Raw genomic sequence first — 26586 nt, 5'->3', positions numbered from 1 at the left:
GCTGGCTTGAGGGGGTCCATGATCCTGCCTGAAATGGGTGTAACTTTATGCGATCTTCAGCACAAACGGTTTTGGCAGCATGTCTCTAATCCTGGAAGCTGAGTGAGGCACGTCACATCTGTTCGCGGGGACCAGCGACCCAAACGCACTCACTTTCTTACAGCCAGTAGCGGAATGGCAGTCGGCAGAGTCGGGACTTTCCCGGTGGGTCGATCTGATAATAGTTATACATTTCGAGTTAACACCGTCTTGCGGCGTGATGTGCGCCGGTTCCCGCAGCCCGCTGGTCAAACCGTGCAGCCTCACAGCTCAACAAAGTATATAAAAGTGCTCAACCTGTTCGGCAGGTTCAAACATGTACAGGATTTATAAAAATACGGTGATCAATGAGCGGTTCCTCCTCAAATGGCATAGTCTGTCGTGATGTAAAAAGCCGCCGAACGCCTGTTTATTACAGTATGTATGCGGTCCGAGTGTGCTGCAGCTGCTGACTGCTGCGTATAAAATGATCGTGTGATTCGTTATAATCGCATAAACAATATAACAAAGCATCATTTTATTTCACAAAACAATATATTTGAGATATTATTTGATAGACTAGTAAGTGTGGATTAAGGATGTTTAAAAATCTCTAGCCTGGTGGTCAGGACATGAATGGATCAAATCAGCAGATTTGCGAAGTTTTATTTATCTCCACATATATCATAAATAATAATTAGCATGGTATCTTTGCAGTATAACACATTATATATTTCCTACGATGTATATATGATTTCCAAATTATATATGTAAGTATTAAACAGCAATAAATGTCTCATCTATCTCTATGGCTCTGGCTGAGGCTTTCTCCACTTCTCCCCAACGTGACGTCATCACAGAATTGCGTTAAAAAACCGTTAATACCAAAAACGTAAAAAAAGTGGTCTTTAAGACCATTTTTGAGACATTTTAAAAATTATACACATATCTTGAGTGATATATGTACCCATTAATCGACTGTGGTGGTTAACCTGCAACACGCACTTTAAATGATAATGACAAATAAATGAATGATTAAACAATAATTAAAACAACAAAAGAATCATGAAACCTCGTTTCAGGTAAATCATAAGATTTTAATTTGTTTAGTAACAGATTTTATTTTGCCTAAATGAAACATTTTACAAACCATTCATATGTCTTGTGTCTTATGATGCAAACATGGCATTCTGCTCCACACATTTTTACTCATACAGGTATTTGTGTAATAATCTGAGTTATTCATTTTTAATTTACAGTCATGAGTCTAATCTTGCTAAAGTCCTGAGCAGATTCAGATCAAATCTGAGGAAGAAGTTTGAGTGTTTGTATGAGCTAACATCAAATAAAAGAAACCCAACACTACTGAATGAGATCTACACAGAGCTCTACATCACAGAGAGTGAAAGTGGAGAGATCAGTAATGAACATGAGGTGAGACAGATTGAGACACAATCCAGAAGAACAACAACAGAGGAGACACCAATCAAATGTAATGACATCTTTAAACCTTTACCTGAACAAGACAAACACATCAGAAGTGTGCTGACAAAGGGAGTCGCTGGCATTGGAAAAACAGTCTCTGTACAGAAGTTCATTCTGGACTGGGCTGAAGAGAAAGAGAATCAGGACGTCCACCTCATATTTTCACTTCCTTTCAGAGAGATCAATTTGATGAAGCACAAAACACTCAGGGCTCTATTTTAACGATCTGAAACGCAAGTGCGAAGCGCAACGCGCAAGTGAGTTTGTGGGCGGATCTTGGGCGCTGTTGCTATTTTCCCGGCGTGAGAAATAACTCTTGCGCCGGGCGCAAATCAATAAGAGGTTGGTCTGAAGTAGGTTCATTATTCATAGGTGTGGTTTGGGCGTAACGTCAAATAAACCAATCAGAACGCTAGCCAACATTCCCTTTAAACGCAAGGGCGCAAGTTCCATGGCGGGTTGCTATTATTATGACGGATTTACCAGGCGCACGCCAGGAGCGGTTCACAGCCGAGGAGACCGACGTCCTTGTACGGGGGAATCCCACGCTTGCCAGCATAAATCGGGCACGCCGTGTAACGGGAGGTGGATCTGCCTCAGGACTTGACGCCAGCAGAGGACATCGCTGCGTCCACCCTCACCACTGAAAGGGTTTGGGGGCTTTGAAATCGGACCCAAGAAACGCAAGCAAGGTCCAACCCCAAAGTACTCTTACAAATCAACTTCATATACATTAAGGTTTCTTATGAAAACATTTTAACTATTATTTACATAAAATAAACGTAATACAGCCACACAACAAAGTTATGAAAATATTTTAATCGTTATTTGCATGAGAATAAATAAAAACTATTACCACAATGCTCACCACTATGATTCCCCTTATCTCGTGTATTAATATTTTTAAGTGTAACAATTTATGATTTGCAAAAATAACTGTTGCATCTGTGTAGATTAGATAAGCAAAGTGTATGCGCGTTGTGCACGCTATACATTATGGTCAAGCATGCGCCCTTAAAATAGCATAATGAACCACGCGCAACGCGCCACTGACTTTAGACTAGTTTTTTTTGGTTAGTAGCGCAATTGTTTTTTGAAACTGCAAAATAGCATAAGAGATGGTTTGCGCCGCAACACGCCTCCTTTTTGCGCTGAACCGCCCAGGGAGCGCAAGTTCATTCCCTAGTTTGCTGACGTGCATCTGTGGAGGGAAAAACCCCGCTGTGCGCCGGCGCAAAATACGAATGATACATGCGTCACTGACAAAGTCAATTGCGCTGGGTGCAAGATAGGGCCCTCAGTCTTTTAGATCTTCTTCATCTTTTCTTCCCAGAGACAAAAGAGATAGAAATCTTCAGTGATGAATATAAAGTGTTGTTCATCTTTGATGGTTTGGATGAGTGTCGTCTGTCTCTGGATTTTCACAGCAGTGTGAGGTTGTGTGATGTAAGTGAATCAACCTCAGTGGACGTGATGCTGACAAACCTCATCAAGGGGAATCTGTTTCCCTCTGCTCTCATCTGGATCACCTCCAGACCAGCAGCAGCTGATCTCATCCCCTCTGAGTGTGTTGATCGAGTCACAGAGGTACGAGGCTTCAGTGATCCACAGAAGGAGGAATACTTCAGGAAGAGAATCAGTGATGAGAGTCTGTCTGATCAAATCATCTCACACCTGAAGTCATCCAGGAGTCTCTACATCATGTGTCACATCCCAGTCTTCTGCTGGATTTCAGCCACTGTTCTAGAGAGAATGTTGAGTGAAGCAGAGAGAAGAGAGATCCCCAAGACTCTCACTCAAATGTACACACACTTCCTGATCATTCAGACAAACATCAAACATCAGAAGGACTATGAGAAGAAAGATGAAGACATGATCTTCAAACTGGGGAAACTGGCATTTGAGCAGCTTGTGAAAGGCAATCTGATCTTCTATGATGAAGACCTGAGAGAGTGTGGCATTGATGTAGCAGAAGCATCGGTGTACTCAGGATTGTGTACTCAGATCTTCAGAGAGGAGTTTGGTTTGTATCAGGGGAAAGTTTACTGCTTTGTTCATCTCAGCATCCAGGAACATCTAGCAGCTCTTTATGCTCACATCTCCTTCACAAACAACAACAAAAATGTGTTTAAATCTGTTTGGTTTTCTATAACTTTAAAACAGGATTCATTATTTGAGTTACATCATCGAGCTGTATATGAATCTTTACAGAGTAAGAATGGACATCTGGATCTTTTCCTGCGTTTTCTTCTGGGTCTTTCACTGGAGTCCAATCAGATTCTCTTACAGGATCTCCTGACACAGATGAGAAGATGCTCCTACAAGAAAGAGAAAACTGTTAAGTACATTAAAGAGAAGATGAATGAGAATCTGTCTACAGAGAAATCCATCAATCTGATTCACTGTCTGAATGAACTGGGTGATGATTCACTGCTGCAGGAGATTCAACATTATGTGAAATCTTCATCAGTAGGAAAGACCAAACTCTCCTGTTCACAGTGGGCAGCTTTAGTTTTTGTGTTGTTGACGTCTGAGCAGCATTTGGATGAACTTAATCTAAATAAATTTATTGGAGATAAAAATACAGCAGATGAAGTTCTTGTGAGATTGCAGCTTGTGATTAAAGAAACAAAAAAACTCAAGTAAGTAAAACTAACAACAATCACATGACACTTTACATATTAAAGCAACACTATGTAGTTTGTCATGTAAGATTGGCTTACTGCTCCCACATGAGGTTGAAAAGCACAACAGTGCAATTGTGTTGCTTTAATAAAATTAATTTCATTATTTTATGATTTTATTTTGAACTCTTACTTTGGAAGAATCTTTCGTAACAAAAGTCATTTTCTTAATGTTGTACATAAATCAGCAGTCAATCTCAAAACATTTCCCAATGTTCTGCCAATATAAAAAGTGTCCAGTTTTCTTGACGTTCTAAGAACGTTTCTGTGTTGTCTGAACGTTAGATGAATGTTACATTCTACCATTTTCAAACATTATGACAATTTCATGTTTTAATTTTCACACAATGTTTAAAACAACAACTTATCTACCAACTGCTACAGAATTACACTAACTTTACATTACCATAACAAATGTGTTTTATATACACAAAGTTTACACAACCAGGGAAGAACTAGCAAACAAAAATTCAAGGGTCAAGAGTCCAACTAAAACAAACACTAATCACAATAATGATGACTTTAAATGAAACAAATCATCAACATCTAAACCTAATAAGTGAATTGTGTTTTCTACAGCAATATTTTTACAGAACATTCAGAAATAATGTTTTATGGGGTGGTTTCCCAGACAGGGATTAGTTTAAGCCAGGACTAGGCCTTAGTTAAATTATGAAATATAAATTGTTTTAACAAACACACCTTACTAAAAACATTACTTGTGTGCATTTTAAGGCAAAACAAATGGCATTGATGTATTTTAAAATATGTCAGTGCAAGTTGTTTTCAGTTTGGACAGGTCTTACATTTACTTTAGTCTAGGCCTAGTCTAATCCCTGTCTGGGTAACCACCCCTATAAGTTTTAAAATAATAAAATGCAATGTTTCTCTATCATATGGCTGGCCGATATGGCCAAATTTTTTTGCATGATATACTTCTCCATTTCGGGCGGTACGTTATAAATCCGATAACGGTATGCATATTTCAAAAGCCTCAAGAAAAACTGCCAAGAATGCCTGCAATGGATGTTTGAACCAAAAACAAACCTCTGAAAAAAAAACTGGCCAATGAAACCTTCTCCTATAAAACTATATCATATTTAAAATAAAAAAGGGAAAAATATATTAATGTTCACCTTAAATTTGTGTTTATCCTTCATACAAAAAGGTGATATCATTGTCCAGTAAAACAAACTTTCAGGCTCAGCTTAATAATATTATAAGTGCACCCTGAATGTCATTCAGTCATAAATGCTGTAGTGCAGGGGTCTCAAACTCAAACAGGCTTGGGGATTCAGACCATTTCTGGGTTCGACATCTTATAGGAGGGACGAAGAGCTATTTTAACATTAAAAAGCACAATTATTCATTTTACATTTATAAACTATTAAGTATTTTTTGCCACCGGGTTGTGTTTGTGTTTTGATATATTATGGATTTATTCAGTCATAGTATTGACTTTCATAGTTCCATCTGTGTTAGTCTATAGTTTTGTTCAATTTGCTATTATAGTAATATGTGGAGAAAATATAAGTCAACGTGACCCTAAAATTATTGTAGTATTTAATGTTACATACTGTAAGAAAAATAAAAATTACTGATCTACTTGTAATTGCTTAGCAAGCTAGATAGTGAAAAATTATACATTTATTTCATGATCTAATCTAATATTTTTATACAAAGATGACGGTGTTGACATGTTATGGTTGTCACAGTAGTAGTGTCCAAATATATGAACAAGTTTAAGAGAAAATAGCAAAGATACAGGAGCTTGAGTGATCTTGAAGCATGCAGCAGAGATGAAGGTTTGAAAATGGGGTCCTCAGGAATGCAGTTGACCCTGTAGTTGTCTGATTTTATAGTTTTTTTTTTAAATATCTGACGGTGGTGACGAATATGTGGGACACATTTTGAGCAATCACAAAATAATAGTAAATATTGTTCAAATTCACTGTTTGTAGTTTTTAATACATATTACAATGTACTCTTTCATGTGGGAAATATATTATTCAATTCAATTATTACTTTTGTCTTTTTTAATCAAGTTGAAATGATTATCTCTTAACCGTAGACAGCTGATTTTATAGGCAATGGTCCAGCATATAATCATTAAATTAATAAAAAATAAAAATAAACCTATAAAAGAATCTTACATATGTGCAAAGGACCCCCTGATTATAACATTGATTCTTTTTCTTCATGAAAATGTTATTAATTTACAACAGAATTTGCACTTTTCTTAGTGGGACATGTTTTTGCCAAAGTTTCAAGAATCAGTGATTTGATACTAGACATTTAATTATATTATACATATTACTCATAACCAGGTGACACAGCAGCATACATACTTGTATCTTTTCTCCTCATCTCTATTCTTTTCTAACCTTGGCACCTTATGGCTTAAGCCTATTTTTTCTCACCAGTAATTTAGTTTGTGTGCATTACATCTCCTGTTCTCCCTCTCTATATGATGTCGTCATTGGAAGCTGTGACTTGATGCAAACTAACCCCACACCTCCTTCTCATACTTCTGAGTGATTGACAGCTCTTCTCTGAGCAAACACTCCAAAGTCCCGAATAGATTAATTGATTCCATGGTGGTGACAATTATAATTATATGATTTGACACGAGGTACAGATGAGCGAATTTAAATCCGCAATCTATTTGCTTGTCGTCCCGGAGATTGCGGCTCATGGTTGCTTAAAGGACAAGTTCGGTATTTTACACTTAAAGGCCTGTTTTCAGATTGTTTATGATGAAATAAAACGGTTTTGACTGAAATTTGGACATATGATGCTGGCCCGAGAATTTTCGGGTGTTTGTTGTTTCACCTCCCACCCTTACAATGTCTGCATAGGTGCACTGAAACAATCCTTCCTAAAAATGCATTAAACTTTCGTGTGCTGACGAAGGGAGTCGCTGGCATTGGAAAAACAGTCTCTATACAGAAGTTCAGTCTGGACTGGGCTGAAGAGAAAGAGAATCAGGACGTCCACCTCATATTTCCACTTCCTTTCAGAGAGATCAATTTGATGAAGAACAAAACACTCAGTCTTTTAGATCTTCTTCATCTTTTCTTCCCAGAGACAAAAGAAATGGAAATCTTCAGTGATGAATATAAAGTGTTGTTCATCTTTGATGGTTTGGATGAGTGTCGTCTGTCTCTGGATTTTCACAGCAGTGTGAGGTTGTGTGATGTAAGTGAATCAACATCAGTGGACGTGATGTTGACAAACCTCATCAAGGGGAATCTGTTTCCCTCTGCTCTCATCTGGATCACCTCCAGACCAGCAGCAGCTGATCTCATCCCCTCTGAGTGTGTTGATCGAGTCACAGAGGTACGAGGCTTCACTGATCCACAGAAGGAGGAATACTTCAGGAAGAGAATCAGTGATGAGAGTCTGTCTGATCAAATCATCTCACACCTGAAGTCATCCAGGAGTCTCTACATCATGTGTCACATCCCAGTGTTCTGCTGGATTTCAGTCACTGTTCTAGAGAGAATGTTGAGTAAAGCAAAGAAAAGAAAAGAGATCCCCAAGACTCTCACTCAAATGTACACACACTTCCTGATCATTCAGACAAACATCAAACATCAGAAGGACTATGAGAAGAAAGATGAAGACATGATCTTCAAACTGGGGAAACTGGCTTTTGAGCAGCTTAAGAAAGGCAATCTGATCTTCTATGATGAAGACCTGAGAGAGTGTGGCATTGATGTAGCAGAAGCATCAGTGTACTCAGGATTGTGTACTCAGATCTTCAGAGAGGAGTTTGGTTTGTATCAGGGGAAAGTTTACAGCTTTGTTCATCTCAGCATCCAGGAACATCTAGCAGCTCTTTATGCTCACATCTCCTGCACAAACAACAACAGATATGTGTTTGATGAAAATCAGTTTTCTAAAGTTTTGGGCAAAATAAAACTTAAATCATTAAAAGATTATTTATTAATCAATTTACATCATCGAGCTGTAGATGAATCTTTACAGAGTAAGAATGGACATCTGGATCTTTTCCTGCGTTTTCTTCTGGGTCTTTCACTGGAGTCCAATCAGATTCTCTTACAGGATCTCGTTTACAAAGACGTGAAACTCAGCGAGTGGTCAGGGGTGTTCACTGGTATGCTCACACAAAAATTGCTGCAAAATACGCATTCCAACAGGTTTTATCGTAGTTTTTGTTAAACTCCATTGACTTGAATTAGATGTGCTGTGAGGTACGGTATTACTCTGCGCCGGGAACTTTGTTTCTATTCTTGCAATTGGCAATGGCGGATTAGTGCCACCACCTGGGCTGGAGTGTCTATTATTCAAGCTCTCAATGGAGGAATGTACGGGTGTGAGGCGTTTGGAAAAAAAGGGGTCCACAAGTTAACAACGAATGGTAAAACACCTGTTGAAAAGCATCTTTTGCAGCGATTTTTGTGTGAGCATATCAATGAACACCCCTGACCACTCGGTGAGTTTCACGTCTTTGTAAACGAAAGTTTAATGCATTTTAGGAAGGATTGTTCCAGTGCACCATTAAACCCATTGTAAAGGTGTGAGGTGAAACACAACCACCCGAAAGTTTTCGGGCCAGCATCATATGTCCAAATTTCTGTCAAAACCGTTCTATTTAATCTTAAACAATCTGAAAACAGGCCTTTAAGTGTAAAATACCCAACTTGTCCTTTTACTACAAGACACCACACGTTTAAGAGGGAAGTAGCCCCTTGACCTGTGTTTAACATGTGTTTTTACATGTGACGTGAACTAGAGCCCGACCGATTTATCGTTTTGCCGATTTTATCGGCCGATATGAGCCTGTCGCAGATATATCTGTATTGGCGTATAAGCCGCAGATATGAAGCCGAAAAGAACGTTCCTTACAGAAGACATTAAATGCTTTTGAAAGATGTAAGTACTTGTTTGTCCAGCAGAGTGCGCCATACTGGTTGCTAATGGTGACCCAGGTCACTCACTGTAGTGACACCAGCCAACCCCCCTTCACTTCAGTCAGTTTCTCAGTTCAGGTGGTGGCAGTCACGCGGTTTCTTCACAACATTTTACACCTGGTATTAAGACGCGCTTTGGTCGATTGGACTATAAGTGGGCGAGAAAGACACATTCCTGTTTACATTTGGTGTTTTTAATCCGTCTCTTTTGTCCACTTGCAAGTTGTTTAAAACGCAAGCGGAAGAAATGACGCGAGGCGGAGAAAGGACGCGCTTTAACTGCCACGCAGTCTGTGGGAGTACAGCTGCTTATGCTGTTACTGAACATGCTCATTTCAAAGCAATTGATTAAATAAGCTCGCACAACTTTACACCCTCGTTAAATTAAAGAGGCGGAGAGAAGACGCTTTAGTTTTATAAAAGTTTAAAGTCCCGGCAGAACACTGTGGGTTCGTGTTATAAAAACATTGTGCAGTACATTAAACATAAGCATCATTATGTTGTCAGTAAGTCAAACATTGTCGTCTTAACAGTAAGTTTCTAATTAATTTGTGAAGTACATAACTTACTGTAAAGCAAATAAACAATGACTTTATACGTTTCCATTTTCAAAATAAGCCCAATATAACATTATTCTCGTCAAAACTGACAATCATTTAAGTTATATGTATTTTGTTTTGTTTATGTTTTAAAGTTATTTATAATAAGTCAAGTTTACTGTTTTGTGCACTTATATCAGAATCATTTTGAAAAATAAAGTTTATTGTTAATATATTACATATCTTTGTCACGTCATTTTAAGTGTTTGATCACCACATTGTGAGTGATCAATGCAAAAAAAGTATTTATATATAGTATATTCTGTTAATGTATATAGAGTATTATATGTACAGTAGCCTGCTGTAGTATAATATACTGTAGTATATGTGTACTGTACTATAATATACACATAAAGAATATCGGCCGATATATCGTTATTGATGTTTGTTTACTCCCTAAATCTGTATCGGCATCGGCCCAAAAAATGCATATCGGTCGGGCTCTAATGTGAACGGCCACAGGACGCCGTAATGTATCGAAATATTGGAAATGTGTTTAGAAACCATATCACTGTTATCGAAAAATATTATACTGCGAGATATATTGATATTGAATTATTGTCCAGTCCTACTCTATCATCTACATAACAAGCAAATAAGTCTATAAAACATTTGTTGTTTTAAACATTGTTTGAACATTAAAACATGACATTGACATAACATTTAAAAATGGTAGAATCTAACATTCATCTAACATTCAGACAACACAGAAACGTTCTTAAACATCAAGAAAACCGGACACATTTATGTTGGCAGAACGTTTTTGGGAACTTTTCTCTGTTAGCTGAGAGTCAGACAATATCTTGTCCATTATGAACACAAACACTTGAGGAAATAAGATCATGTATTCAGTGTGATTCATGAACTCAATACAGATTTATGAAGAAATGTTCATGTGGTTTAGGACATCTAACACAAATAGTCAGCTGTGTGATGGATTTATTTGAGATTTAAACACACAGTGTCTCAGTTACTGAGGGATTGAAAGAGGAACATTACATGAAGAGATGGAGGTTAGAGATTTGTGAACAAACTTTGTAGTTGTGCATCATTTACATAAAGTCTCTGTTCTTTACAGGTTGCAGTGGTGTTATATCACAGATGAAGGTTGTGTTGCTCTGACTTCAGCTCTGAGATCAAACCCATCACACCTGAGAGATCTGAATCTGTCTGCTAATAAACTCACAGATTCAGGAGTGAAGCTGATCTCTGATGTACTGAAGAATCCTGACTGTAAACTGGAGATACTGAGGTAAGATTGTGATCTGATGATCAGACAGAAATCACATATAGATTATAATGAGACTTGATAGAGATCATAACATCTGTAATGGATTTATAGACACTAGTCAACATTGAAAGTGGATCATAAAAGTTCATCTTAGGGTGTTTTCAGACCTGTAGATTGATTGATTTGTTTTGAAACTGGTGGTTACATGGCTACAATGTTGATTCAGTTCACATACACAAGGCAATATTTCCAAATGAAGCTTTGTTAATTCAAGTCATGTGTGTGTAAACTTTCCTTTAATTGCTCAAAGTGCATCTGTTTATTTTCTGTGATTCTGCTTAAATTTTCTGTCAGGATTAGAGCCCGAAGCCATTTGTTTTGAGAATAATGGCTGGCTGATGAAGTTATTGGCTGGCTAGCCGCCTCAGCCAAAACCTAAATGACTGCAGCCGCCAAACTTTTCATAGCTGCAAATGACTGAAGCTGCCACTACATGTCTACAGATGTATATGTTATACTGATTAACTAGATCTCAATCTTTCGAGGTAATGAGAAAATGAGACTGAGAAAAACTGTAATATAAACACACACTGTTATCAGTATTATTTTGGACAAAGTTTTGCACATATTACTTCAATATACACTGAATCATGCGTTGTGAATTAGCAATTTGGAAACGATGGTTTGTTACTGCAGTTATATCACGTTCAGTGCTATAAATCTCTCCGTTCCAGAATATTTGGTTCATAACATCAATCTTTGATTCAGGTTTGTGCAACCGTGCCCTGAAGATTTAACAAAAGTCTGGGTAGGTCTAAGTTAAAAAAAAGTTAGTAGGAATTAGGAAAGTATGTGAGAAGTGAGATCAAAATGACCTTGCTTGCTTCTTTCCGCCATTTAGATCAGTGCGAGAAAAAAATGCATCGCTTCTTCTGTAGCAATTTTAATTGGTCGTCATCCCTGTGAGTCTTTGGTTGTTTCTCAATCCGAAGACTGCAGCCTCCGGAGGTCGCATTTTTACGCTGCATACGTCATCAAGACTTATTTCAAAATATTAAGAATTATAAAGTTTATTCTTAGTTAATCGTAAATTGTTGTAATATGCATAAGGCTTGCGAATGTAATGCTCAGTTAACTTAAATAAACTAGGCTTGATGACGTATGTAGCCTGCATATGTGACCTCCGCAGGCTGCAACCTTTGGATTGAGAAACGGCCTCTGTGTATCGTAGCAACGAGCGAACACAAGACTGTGCTGTAATGAAACCAGTCGGAAAATAGATCTCGTGTATTGGTTTATATATTTTGTGTGTGTATGTCTCTATGTGATAGAATTATTATTTGATGCAAATAATTCTAGCCGGCTCAGCCAAACTTTATCAGCTCAATTTGGCTTAAGAAATTATTGGCTGGCGGCAGCTGAACTTCTAAATGGTGGAAATGGCGGCGCCTGGTGGGGGCTTCGGGGTCTAGTCAGGATGGACAGAGAGCAGCTTTACGGGATTATTGTGTGGGTGTTTTTGTAAGTGCGGTTATATTACTTCATTTGTTTAAGTAGGAATCAAAACTTGGGTGGGACAACATTCTTATCATGAATCTATGTGGAGAAGAGCAATTAAAAGCTGTTTTTAAAAGTAACAGGTGCACTTTCGTGTTAAATGGTGTTGATGTGCTCACCAGAATTCATCTACAAAAAGCTATCAGATATGTTCATGGTTAATTAAGCAATTCATGGGTACCAAAGACGTCACTTCTCCCATGCCCGCCGCCATATTTGTGTCCGTCTTGGCAGTGAACACATATCTAATGTACTAAATGGTCACATTTATTAGTTTAATTGAGGGCTTACCAGAGACAAAATACTGATTTTACAATCTGGAGTTAGATGTCGGCTGCCAGTCAGTCTCTACAGTTGTTTGCGATTGCAGAAGAGCGCAAAATCAACAGAATGTTGAATTTTTGTGATTCTGCATTATTTGTCATATTCTGTATTAAATATTTCCAGGAATTAAAAATGTTTCATAAAAATAAATCGAATATAATATCTGTCATTATAAATAGAGTAGACAACTTGGTGAATATTTTTGTCTTTAATTTACTAACGTGAATAATCAATCCCTCTCATAGCACGCTGTATCCTGTTACCATAACAACCCTGCACCTCACAGTTAACAGTGAATCACATCTTCTGAGTACACATAAAACCATTATCTCTACTAGATTTATGAAGTTTAATGGTAAGATATAATGCATTATTTTCATTACGATACACACATGAAAAGTCCTCGTGAAACCTGCTGGGCGAACCTGCTGTCTCATATGCAAGGATCTGGTGAAGCAATATCAAAATGTATTACAATGTATTGTTTTGTAGTCCTTAAAATAAGCAGTGGCGTATTAAGACCTTGTGGTGCCCCCGACCCACCTCACAAATGATCATGCAAGAATCCACTTAATCATTTATAAGATTTTGTAAGAATTAGCAAATTATTACATTTCACAAGGAAACTATCAATATAAACATGTCACTTTTGTAGAACTGAACACAAAAATCAACTCTTTAATCTGACATATAACAACATCTGTATGTGCAACTACTCAGTGGTGTAATGCTACATTGCTTGTACTGAACAACACAAACAAAACAATTGCAGTAATATTATGCACAAATTCTCAAACAATTTACAATTGCATTTTTCTGGATTTTGACCAAACAAACTGGCATATGATGTCTTCTTAATCTATGTCCCTAACCAGTTCAGATTCAATGACAAGCAGGGAAAGTGCAGAAAGACGTTTCTGTGTCATTGTTGTCCTAAGTTCATTTTTCACTCGCTTTAGAGTAGATAAAGACCTCTCTCCTTCACAGTTAGATACTGACAAAGTTAAATACAGTATAAGTGCAACAAAAAAAATTAAGAAATGTTGTCTTTAGTTCATTCTGATCAACAATTTGCAGCAGCTCTGCAGGTGAGGTCTTGTCTTTGATAAAATGTCTGAACTGAATCAGTTCATCAGTCAAAGTTTTATCTAAGTCCACTGGATAAGTGATGACAGTTTATCAGCCCTTATGCACAATTCACTTTCTGTACAGTCCTTACAAAAGAGAACACCAAAAAGATCATAGACCTCTTTATAAGCATCAATACATTTGGCCAGGCATGATTTTAGTCTGTCCAAAATTAAATAATATGCCTCGACCTTAAATCTCTGACTTACATCAGTAAATAATACTTCATCTTCATCAGATGAGTCATACACAAACTGCTTTCTCTTTCGTTTGCGGCAAACATCATATTAATAAGTCAAGAGAGCACGATCAGATTCATCTACCTCAGCAAACTGCTCTCGTAGTGTCAACATAAAAGTGTAATGACTGCAATAGTTCAACAGCAGTGTATAAGTCCATGTCGCCTTTTTGCAGATGAACGCTTGTTGCCTTAAATCTGCTTAGCACCCGGTTCCACAGTGTAGTCATTATCGTCCTTTCCAGATTATTTATCTTACCGATGTCAACTGATCAACATGGGAGAGGTCTGGTCTTGGCCTTATATTAGTTTTGCTCTGTTTATTAAAGCAAGCATGTTACGTCGGTGATCTGCACTCTTTTCATGGTTGGATATCCTCTCAGGATGTTTCCAGTCACAGAAGCCTGTAATAAATGTATGATTTTGTGAGGAGAAAAGTTTGCATGAATAGCAATAAACCAATCCAGTTGATGTGGAGTACAGTAGCCATTCCTTAGGAACAATTTAGTTGTTTTGGGGACGAGACTGTAATAATTAATTTATAAGAGAACGTGTTCTTCCCCCATTCCATAATCTCGTACAGATGTTGGATATTTGGCAGCCTGATTCTGATAGACTCCAGCTCCATGTTGTAAACTCTTCCCTCACTTTTACTGTGATGAACCCCCACAAGACCAGATCACCAGGAACAGCAAACTATTGATTGTCCGTTTCATCATCCACCTCAGTCTGGGTGTAGGAGTTTAAGTCTAGCTGTTGGTTGATTGTTTCTGGATGATTCGGCTCATCAGGTGCACTTCTGTTTATTTGATCGGTGGTGTCTCCGTCAGTAATTGATTGCTCAACAGAGCATAAACTTGCATCATTGTTAGTGCTGCTAACAGACTGCTCGGCACCAGCGTGAAAAAAACTGCATATTTGTGGGATTTTGTGTAAAGTGGCTTAATGTACTTTTTTTTGGCTATGCCACTTAGCTGCTGCCGATCATTTTCCAAAAAGCTGTTGTGCACGTCACGCTTACTTAGTAGATGAACAACTTACGTCTTAAAGAGCAAGTAGTTTTGTAATTTTATAAAATATTTTTTTATTGCTGGTTTCCGTTGGTGCCCCTAAGACTTTGGTGCTCCTTGGCACTCGCCCAGTTTGCCCATATGGTTAATCTGCTCCTGAAAATAAGTTGCTGGGACACAAAAGAAAGTCTGCTGTCCATAACATCTCAGCGGGAACAAACGTGCACATGCAGAACTGTGATCTTTCAGGCTTTGACGGTCACATACGCTCATAATTAAGTCAAAATGTCCATTGGCGTATATAAATGTATATTAAAAGGTTCTGTGTAAAGTGAAAAGTTTAGGAAAAAAGTATTTTAGGGCGTATGAATCCATAACTATAGGCTTGTAAGTATAAGTGACAGCTGTAACTTATATGTTACTATTCATTAATATTAGACAAGCATTTATTTTATCTTAGTGGTCACTTCTGATTGAAGGCAATCCTTTATTCCGCTGATTTAACTCCTTTGGAATAGAATACAAGTGTAGTTTGGGGTTACTCTAACCCTAACGACTGTTGTTACCGGCAACCAGGGGCACCGTAAGGGGGGGGGGGGGGGGTTGGGATGATTCTAAGGGCCCATGAAATTTTTGGGGCCTCAGCCAAGGACTGTGCCGCACACACAATCCCCTTAAGCTGAGACCTCTTAGCTCCGCCCCGTCTTTACTCTGCGTTTTAGCACCTTCTTTAATCCACGGTCTCACAATGCTCGTAAACTTCAGAAGAGAACAAGGTGTGTGTATTTACTGCTATTTGCTATGATATCTGCATATGTGCACTTCCTTACTATAAATGCAGTTTACACAATGTGACGCTGGAGCAATACAATGCAGTTTTCTTTCCACTGTAAAGTCTACGCTCTGTTCACCCCAGTTTAAAAAAACACAAAGTGATTTACGTTCCCTGTTTTGTGTTATGATTCTAATGCGAAGTCAGCCCTTATAAGCTGTTTTAATTAACGTAGCCCGTATAACCTAATTAACATAAACTAGAAATGCTAGCGGTTACACACTCCAATGTTTTGTAACGCAATATGCCAATGAAGGATTTTTAGGCAGTCGAGAATCGAGTTGATTGTGATAAAACAGAAATGAAATGAAGGCTAAACTAGTCCATTAATGTATATTAAAGCTTCTCAACTTGCAACAGATTTAAGAAATCAATCTGTCGTAATCTGCTATAGTTGTCATTCATTTCATTTTAGAGCCCAGTCTGAAGAATCATTTAATAACAGTATAGCTGTTTTCTTAAGTTCACGGTTTCAATGATCTGTTGTTATTTTTGCTTTAGTGTAGCTGCTGGTGTGTGAAACCTGTTCTTCACCTTATAAATAATGCTAATAATTATAATACAAGCTTTGGTCAAGCATTTTTGACCCAGTCTTATGTGAGGCATAAGGTAACTGTATAGAAAAGATGCATTGTTGTTGTTCGCCATTTTTAAATGTTACAATGTTATTGGTGTGTGTAACAGCTCAAGTATACAGTATGTCACTGAGACGGTCTCTGAAAATCAGACTAAAGCCTCAAATCTTATTGTGAGATAAAAGCATCACAGTTTAATTTCAAGCATTAATTTCACTATGATTTCAATCGCTGACATGACATTACTCAGTCAACATTAAAGATATCAAGTTCATATTTTCACAAAATGTTCTTTACATTATGTAGGATGATTTTATGTGAAAAACAGTAAATCACAAAGAAATACTTCAGCTGGGTTTTCACAGGCATGGTCACAATTATCTTTAATCTATGTTTAATAATGTTGCATTTTCTCTGATTATTTAATTAATGTACTGTATTTTTCAATTAGATTTACATTGCGCAATAAATTATCTTAGCTGCAGACATTGTAAGTATCTATAAATACTGTTAATTGTGGTCAAAACAATAGCAAAAGAAATAGTTCTGTATTATTATATTGCAGACAAAGATTTTGAATAGCTACAGTTGGTTGGATTGTATGTTTGGTGCGAAATGGGTATGGTGGGGGCCCGACCTCATATTCTTTCATAGGGCCCAAAATTGCTAGCGGCACCCCTGCTGCCAACAGCACAACATATCCCGGGCATATTGTAATCTTGTTGTGAACCTCTTGGGAGTGTTTTATTGATCTTCATCTGGTAGTTGTGGCTGCTGTGACCATAGACTAAAGCAGTCCGCCCCTGCCGTGTTCACATTATGACTAAACAAACTGAACCAAAGAGAAAAAGCAGCAGGTTCTGAAACATAGACTCAGGTCTGAAAACACCCTAAGATGTCCTCAGACAAGTATTGTTTAAAACTCAAAGACAACATTTATAAAAAGTTTTGGTCCACTTTAAATGTTGAATAGTGAATTTTAATTTAATCTCAGAAATGTATTTGATAACTGAAGCTGATTTTATTCAACATTCATCACAACACTTTAACTCTTACTGAAAATCACAAACATAAAACATTAAAATTGAGTTATGATGAGAAAAAAAGTAAAAAACAAAAATCATTCAGAAATAAAAACATAAGAGAACATTTAGTGATGTCTGATGAGAGAAATCTGATTTCATTACTGTATAAAAAATAAATCACACAGTAAATATAAACATAAACTGATGAAGTTCATTTCCTTGTAAATCTCACTGATGTGTTTCAGTAAAACACAAACACACATAAATGAAACTAAAATGAAAATGTCCATAAACACTAAATGATGACAGGAAGAGAAACAAATTCAACTCACTGTAGATTTGATCTGTGTGTGAACAAACTGTGTGTCTCTGTTCTCTACAGGTTGTGGAGTTGTGATATCACAGATGAAGATTGTGTTGCTCTGACCTCAGCTCTGAGATCAAACCCATCACACCTGACACATCTGGATCTGTCTCGTAATAAACTAAGAGATTCAGGAGTGAAGCTGATCTCTGATGTACTGATGAATCCTGACTTTAAACTGGAGATACTGAAGTAAGATCATCTCTCTGATAGTCACACATGTACTGAGGTTTAGTTAAACATAAACTGTATGAAAAAAGTATCTGGGCCCGGTTCCCCGATAACGTTCACTCTTAGCGCGCTAAGAAGACTCAAAAAGATATATCTTACCAAAGTTGTTTGTGTTCCTAAGTGTGTTCCCCGAAGTGTCTCTTAGGAAGCTTCTTAACACGATGCCTCTAAGTTCGGCGTAACAATGTCGCTGTCCCAAGTGAAGGTGCTGAATTATTTGCGATTGATTGCTCAGGGATCGATTTTCCACTTCACGCGAAGGTGCATTACGACGTTAAGAAAGACAACACGTTATATACAAATGGAACATAACTCAAACTATTCCAGTAACATTTATTTTAACATGGTTTAAGTTATCCGTAAAATAGACTATTAATTAAGTTATCAAATTGTCAGTAGTATAGATGAAGCGGGTATCCCTCTCTAATCATCCACCCTCCTTATCCCGTTGTGCCACTTGTGCCGCTGCTTGACATGGGTTTAACGACTTTTAAAAATTATGTTATACACTTTTATAGTAATGGTAAGGTACTTAACAATCAGAATTGATTGGCAAGCAGCTGCAGTTACTTCTGTTTAATGCGGTATTGCTTACCATTAATGTTTTCAATAAAAAGCAACCTAGTTAGATAGAGAATATGGTCTGAGAAGATCCAGCAGCTCCATAATGAGTTGTCTTGGGAGGCAATTTTGTTTTTTTAATTTAGCCACGTCAGGCAAAATGTCAAAAGGTTTAAGGGTTGCCGAATAAAAAAAATTGTTTCGGAGTTACCGGTGTTGTGTGGAAGTGTGTGGATGTTCCCTATGTTTCCCTTTAGTGTAGTGTTTTTATAGCGTTTTTATCACATTATACATTTATTCTTTATATACATTGAAAGTTTTAAATGGCTACTGAGATGTATATGTGTGCATTTATGTAATGTATCTTGACTGTTTTTGATTGTCAGTCAATTATTTTTACAGTATGAATCATATTATCAGGGGCGTCAGTTTGTGTTGAAAAGTGGTGGGGACAACAGATCAGATGAAAAAACATGACAGCAGGACGGGAAAAATATTGAATAATGACGCATAAAAAATGGGAAAAAAACACACCATAAGCACACAACGCAACTTATGTGACCCTGGAACATAAAACCAGACATACACTGCAAAAAATGATTTTCAAGAAAAAAAATTCTTAGATTTTTTGTCTTGTTTTCAGTAAAAATATCTAAAAATTCTTAAATTAAGATGCTTTTTCTTAATGAGCAAAACGACCCAAGAAAATAAGTCTAGTTTTTAGACCAAAAATATCAAATTTCAGTGATTTTGTGCATTAAACAAGCAAAAAAATCTGCCAATGGGGTAAGCAAAATAATCTTACAATTTTTATTAAACACTAAATTCAGGAAAAATTTGCTTACCCCATTGGCAGATTTATTTGCTTGTTTTATGCACAAAATCACTTAAATTTGATATTTTTGGTCTAAAAACTAGACTTACTTTCTTAGGTCATTTTGCACATCAAGAGAAAGCATCTTAATTTAAGAATTTTTAGATATTTCTACTGAAAATAATACAAAAGTAGGAAAAGTAGGAAAGTCATTTTTGCAGTGTATGTCGCACAGGTATTGCTTGATTTTTCAGAACATTTTAACCAAATGCTTTCAAAAAGTGGTGGGGACAAAATCAGCCATTTCAAAAAGTGGTGGGGACATGTCCCCAGCGTCCCCAGTGTAAATGACACCTATGCATATTATATGTATAAGTATATGTATATTTTAAATTGCAATCATTTAACCACACGTACTTCATCTATTTCAACACATTTTGTTTTCAAAAGCATACAGTACAAATGTTCAAACCTGTAAGGAAAAGACATGTTAGTTATAATTAGTTATGATTCATTTCAATTTCCTTCACAACGTGCAACAAAACTCCTCTGTTAAACTGTCAGAAAATGTAGTTTGGTGTTTCTTTGATGAAATCTTTGCTGATATTATTGTGTATGAAGAGTTTTTCTCCTCGTCGTTTTGTTTTTATAAAGATGATTAAAAACATTGATCCATCATTGACACTGACACACACATTAATAATGTTTTTATAGATTGAGTGAAATTGATCTTTAAACACTGTAACATCTTTAAATGTAAGATCAGAGTTATGTTATCTCCAGCTGATATTCCTCCTGTAATAGAGGAAGATTTTTACATCAAATACCTGATGAGAATTACAAGTGTGAGTCATGAACTCAATACAGATTTATGAAGAAATGTTCATGTGGTTTAGGACATCTAACACTAATAGTCAGCTGTGTGATGGATTTATTTGACATTTAAACACACAGTGTCTCAGTTACTGAGGGATTGAAAGAGGAACATTACATGAAGAGATGGAGGTTACAGATTTGTGTCAAACTTTGTAGTTTTGCATAATTCACATAAAGTCTCTGTTCTCTACAGGTTGTGTTTGTGTGATATCACAGATGAAGGTTGTGTTGCTCTGACTTCAGCTCTGAGATCAAACCCATCATCACACCTGAGTTATCTGGATCTGTCATTTAATAATCTCACAGATTCAGGAGTGAAGCTGATCTCTGATATAAAAGATGATCCACATTATAAACTACAGACAGTAGTGTGAGTAGAGCTCATTTAAATAAATGTTTAAAGTAAACTCATGCAGTGTCATTTAAATCCTAGAAATTAGAAATAAATGTAAATTGATCTGCTGCTGTTATAGGCTGTGTATCCTTTAAACCCAACAAACAGAAAATATGAAGTGTACATGAACAACACTTGATGCTTTGTCAGATCAACACAATAAGAATTCAATCCAATGTCTGAGTCTGTTTACTAACTGTAGGTGCAGAAAACCTGGGTCTTTTATTTTGTATTTTGCACGGATGTTTCCAGGTGGTTTGGTCACATGACTATCATGGGTATTTACCTGGTGGCATTTCCTGTTTTGTTTAGCAAGTGTTTAGGTGTGTGTGTAGAGAGGGGGTGAGGAGCTAGGAGTGTTCACTTTCTGTTGACCGTTTTCATTTAAGTTTACGTTTACTTTCATGTTCATGCAGTAGGATGCATTTTTACCAGCCAATGTTCCTACATGGATGTTCTGTCTTAATAAACGTCATTGGATTTTAAATGCAACGAAACGCGTCACGGATCTTTCCTGCTGCTTAGCCTCTCAGCGGCTATAGGCTGCCGCTACACTTAGTCAACAGAAAACTTCACAACTTTTGGGTCACGGACGCAATTTGGAAAAGGCTGTTTCTGCATACAGCATTGCGGCGGACACGCACAGTGAAGTGGATCGATGGACACACACACCGTGAATTGGATCGATGGACACGACGCACATACAAACGGCAAACGAGGTATGTCAGCGGTTATGAATGGATTGTGGCTATCGCTGTTGTGGAAGATGCTGTCGTAGTCGTTACGTAGGATTGGTGTTGGTTTGCAAGTGCTTTGTGTTTCACCTGCATATGTATGGGCTCTCGGTGCAGCCTCATTATGTTCATTCATTGTTTGGTTCTGCGAGCGCGCTGTTTGAAACGCAGCTGACGTTGTCATTTGTTTTGGAGAATGAACTCGGAGGACATGGAGCACGCTGCTGATAGTAGCAAACGAGAGCATAAGCCCACGGAAAAGGCGCTGTTGGCTAAAATTGAAGCATGGCAAAGGGATCGCAAGAGTAAAGTGAATAAAGTGAAGAGTACGATTGGGTCAATGAAAGGGCTGATGAAGTGTGATGACAATGTATCTCAAGTTTGTTCAATGCTGAAAACGATACAATTGCTTATGGATGATGCATCTGTGTTACATAAAAATGTATTGCCTTTACTACCTCCTGAGGAACAAAATAGACAAAATGAATGGTTTGATTCAATCTTGAAATATCAAAATGGTTTTGTGGATGATGTACAACAATGGATGAATGAAACTGGGAAATCTTCTCCCCGCACTGTTCTTCCTGATACCCATGAGCTCAGGGTCGAGGAAGTAAACGTAACATCTCAAGGGGTTTGTGCGTCTGGTATTTCACCATCTGTTGAAGTTGTGTCCACAACACACAATGACCAGCTCTCTGATGCTCATCAACAAACTGAAATGGATTTTGGAAACTTTGAAAATGAAATTCAACCCATGGACAGTGTTTCAAATATATGCAGTAAGAGATCTGGAACAAAATCTCATGGATCTCGATCGAGTCGATCTTCAATCTCTTCCACTCGTCTTAAAGCTGAAGCTGACCTGGCTGCTTTATTGGCCTCTCAACAAATGCTCCAAAGGAAACATGATTTAGAGGAGCAAGAAGAATTGTTGAGGAGAAGGAAGGAAAAACTGGAGTTGGAAACTAAATTAGCAGAGTCAATGGCACGAGTAAAGGTGTATCAAGATGTGCATTCTGAATCTCCTTCATCTGTTCGTAGAACTGTGCCTAAACCTCTTCGTCCTGAGGCGGAATCATTTGTTCCTTGTGCCAGTGGGCCAGCGGCATCTGAGTCTATTTCTGTACCGCATACATCACATGTGGATAACACGCAAAGGATTTCAAATCATTCTCTATCTCAGCCAGTACAACCATCATCAGTGAGATCTAAAATGATACCTTCACAATCAACATTGCCTAATATGTCTTCATTGGATAATCAGAATATTGGATATGCTCATGGGTCAAGACCAAGTTTTCAAAATGATGCGAGTCACGCAAGCATGCTTCAGCTTATGGGTAAGCAAAATGAAATAGCTACTTTATTGGTCAAACAGCATAATTTGTCTTCACTTCCACCCAGAGAAATTCAGTACTTTGATGGAAATCCTCTGCGCTTTCATGAGTTTATGCGCACCTTTGAGGAAGTGGTGGAAAAGAAAGCAGACAACCCTGGCGATTGTCTGCACTTCCTGGAGCAATATACAAGAGGACAGCCGAAAGAACTGGTTAGAAGTTGCCAGCTCATGACTCCTTCACAAGGTTATTTAAAAGCTAAGGCATTGCTTAAGGAGAACTTTGGCAATGAGGTAAGAATAGCTGCATCATATATGGAGAAGGCTCTTTCATGGAAAGCTATAAAATCTGAAGATGCTAAGTCCCTACAAGAGTTTGGTATCTTTCTGAGGAGTTGTTGCAACGCTATGCAAGACATTCACTATATGAATGAGCTGAATCTCACCACTAACATGCAAGTTATTCTCTCAAAGCTTCCTTATAAACTCAAAGACAGATGGAGAGTTGTTGCATATGAGTTAAAGGAGCGACGCCACATTCAAACTACCTTTTCTGATATTGTTGACTTCATCGAGAGACAAGTAAAAATTCTATCTGACCCTGTGTTTGGTAATATTCAGGATGTACCACCTGCTGGAGGTAAGAAAATGAACGTCAAAGCAAGTCAGCCAAAACCCAGAAGCAGTTTTGCAACCACTATCACTGCTACGCCTGAAATAAAAGAACATCGTAAGATATCTACCAACAGAATCTGTCTTTTCTGTAATGGTGAACACCTACTGGATGTTTGTAATAAACTTACCAGAAAAAGCCACAGAGAAAAGATGAACTTTCTTATGACAAGAGGAATTTGCTTTGGCTGTTTGAATACAGGACACTTCAGCAGGGACTGCAAAAGAAGAAGTATCTGTGAAATATGTAATCTTAAACATCCAAGTCTCCTTCACATTTATCCTCACGAAAAGGTAGACACTTTGGACAAGAAAGCTGAATTCAAATCACCAGTAGCCAGTGCTATGGTTTCCCTCCAAACTAGTGGTCTTACTGGGGCTGGTACTGACAACTGTGCGTTATCTATCGTTCCAGTGTATGTTAAATCTAAAAAGGGAAACAGTGTGGTGATAACATATGCTCTTCTTGATCCAGGAAGTTCCGCTTCTTTTTGTACAGAAAGTTTGATGAACAAGCTCAACCTCCCTGGAAAGAAAGTTAACATTCTTCTCAGAACTATGAGTCAAGATAAATCGGTTGGGAGCTACGTTCTAAAGGACCTGGAGGTTTCAGGGTTAAGTCAAGAGTACTACTGTACACTGCCTGAAGTGTATACACAGAAGACCATGCCTGTGACCACAGCAAACATTGCCTCACAGAATGATCTTAAATGTTGGCCTTATTTGAGTCATATTTGCTTACCTACAATTAATGCTGGGATTGAGCTTTTGATTGGAGCTAATGTTCCAGAAGCATTGGAGCCCTGGGAGATCATACGCAGTCAAAACAATGGCCCATATGCTGTAAGGACCCTGTTTGGATGGACTGTTAACGGACCGCTTAAAGGAGTAGGCATGAATGGAGATGATGCTGTCAACCAACTTCCTGTGACTGTGAATAGGATTGCAGTAATGAAGTTGGAAGAATTGTGGAAGCAGCAATTTAAGGCCGATTTTCCAGAAACTGCTCATGAAGAAATGGTAGGAGCATCTAAAGAAGATCAGCAGTTTTTGGATTTTGTGTCAAATTCAGCAAGACTGAAGAATGGTCATTATTACATCAGTCTACCATTCAGAGATGCCAATGTGGTTATGCCTATGAATAGGAAAATCGCCGAACAACGTGCTTTAACTCTTCAAAGGAAGTTTAAAGTGAACCCTTCCTTTCATGCAGATTACAACACCTTTATGGAGGATGTGATACGTAAGGGTTATGCAGAAAAGGTACCTGCGGCCGAACTGGAGAGACGTGATGGACGTCTGTGGTATTTACCCCATCATGGTGCATACCATCTCAAAAAACATAAGATCCGGGTTGTGTTCGATTGTGCAGCTTCTTATCAGGGCACATCACTGAATAGCAAGCTTCTACAAGGTCCAGACTTAACCAGTTCTTTGGTGAGTGTACTTGCAAGGTTTAGACTGGAATCTGTTGCCCTGATGGCCGACATCGAAGCTATGTTCCACCAAGTCAGAGTTCACCCAGACGACTGTGATCTCTTGAGATTCCTGTGGTGGCCAGAAGGTAATGTAAACAGCAGTCTAGAGGAGTACAGAATGGTGGTGCATTTATTTGGGGCTACATCGTCACCAAGCTGCTCGAGTTTTGCATTGAGGAGATGCGCAATGGATCAAAAGGATCTATTTGACTCTAAGACGACGGATGTTGTTTTCAATAATTTCTACGTGGATGATTGCCTTGTTTCTGTACCTTCCGAATCAGATGCTGTGCAGCTGTACCAGGATCTTACTAGTATGTGTGCTAAAGGTGGATTTCGTTTGACAAAATGGACGAGTAACAGCCGTGCTGTATTGAGTGCTGTGCCTGAGGGAGACAAAGAGAAAAAGGTAAAGGATTTGGATTTGGATCGTGACACTTTGCCACTGGAAAGAGCTTTGGGAGTGCAATGGTGTGCTCAATCGGATGCCTTTCAACTCAAAGTGGTAGTGAAGGATAGGCCTCTTACCAGGAGAGGGATTCTCTCTGTGGTTAGTTCGATCTACGATCCTCTGGGGTTCTTGTCACCTGTGATCCTGTCTGCCAAAAGGATACTGCAAGATTTGTGTAGAGAAGGAATTGGATGGGACAATGATATTCCTTCAGTGTATGTTCAACATTGGATGAACTGGCTGGATGATCTGCATCACTTGGAGAGCTTTGAGGTCAGAAGATGTCTGAAGCCTGATGGATTTGGAGAAGTTATTTCTGCTCAGATGCATCATTTTTCAGATGCAAGCGAGCAATGATATGGTGTGGTATCCTATCTACTGCTCCATAACGACCAACAACTGGCACATTCTACCCTCCTGGTAAGTAAGGCAAGAGTTACACCATTAAGATCCATCACAATCCCTCGTCTGGAACTTACAGCTGCCACCCTTGCAAGCCGTATCGACAAGATCTGGGCAAGAGAACTCAAGATGCCCTTTCAGAACTCCATTTTTTGGACTGACAGCACTTCAGTACTTAAATATCTTTGAAATAGGACGTCAAGATTTAAGTGCTTTGTGGCTAATAGAGTGTCCGAAATCCTGAAGGTATCTGATGTAACACAATGGAGGTATGTGAATTCATCAAACAATCCTGCAGATCTGGCATCTCGAGGATCGAAGGTGGATTCATTTTTGAAAAATGAAATGTGGATTTCTGGTCCAAAATTTCTCGTTCAGCCACAAGAGGAGTGGCCAGTGGACCCCACCCATAAGGACGGAATATTGTCTCATGATCCTGAGATTAAAAGGAGTGCTCTGGTAAACGTGACAGAAGTCAATGAAAATTCTGACTCCATATCACGTCTCTTTGTTTACTTCTCCTCTTGGATTCGACTAAAGAAAGCTGTAGCTTGGATCCTTCGTTTGAAACGCATCTTGTTGGAACGAAGCAAGAAAAGGAAACAACTGCAGGCTGAGCTTATCTTC

At 38.1% G+C, this 26586-nt stretch overlaps 2 protein-coding genes across 2 annotated transcripts in view; both read left to right on the top strand.

Annotated features, from left to right (window-relative positions):
• The window catches only part of LOC135770631 (uncharacterized), a 107112-nt gene extending 104293 nt beyond the window's left edge, over positions 1 to 2819 (top strand). The window contains exon 7 of the mRNA XM_065280278.2: positions 1278 to 2819. Within this exon, the coding sequence (XP_065136350.1) occupies positions 1278 to 1725 (448 nt within the window). The 3' untranslated portion in view covers positions 1726 to 2819. The remainder of the gene's footprint in view (positions 1 to 1277) is intronic.
• LOC141282480 (NACHT, LRR and PYD domains-containing protein 3-like) lies at positions 2773 to 18203 on the top strand (the record flags this gene model as incomplete). Its single annotated transcript, XM_073815470.1, has 4 exons — positions 2773 to 3485; positions 7391 to 8307; positions 10912 to 10975; positions 18026 to 18203. Coding segments are annotated over 4 exons (1872 nt in total), but the record flags the coding sequence as incomplete, so codon positions are not given.
• Between the last annotated feature and the right edge of the window lie 8383 nt (positions 18204 to 26586).

This window comes from Paramisgurnus dabryanus, chromosome 8, assembly GCF_030506205.2.
Source record: "Paramisgurnus dabryanus chromosome 8, PD_genome_1.1, whole genome shotgun sequence".
In the NCBI taxonomy this organism is placed as follows: Eukaryota; Metazoa; Chordata; class Actinopteri; order Cypriniformes; family Cobitidae; genus Paramisgurnus; species Paramisgurnus dabryanus.
Note: the sequence above shows the minus strand (reverse complement) of the source record. Positions and strands in the feature narration are given on the sequence as shown.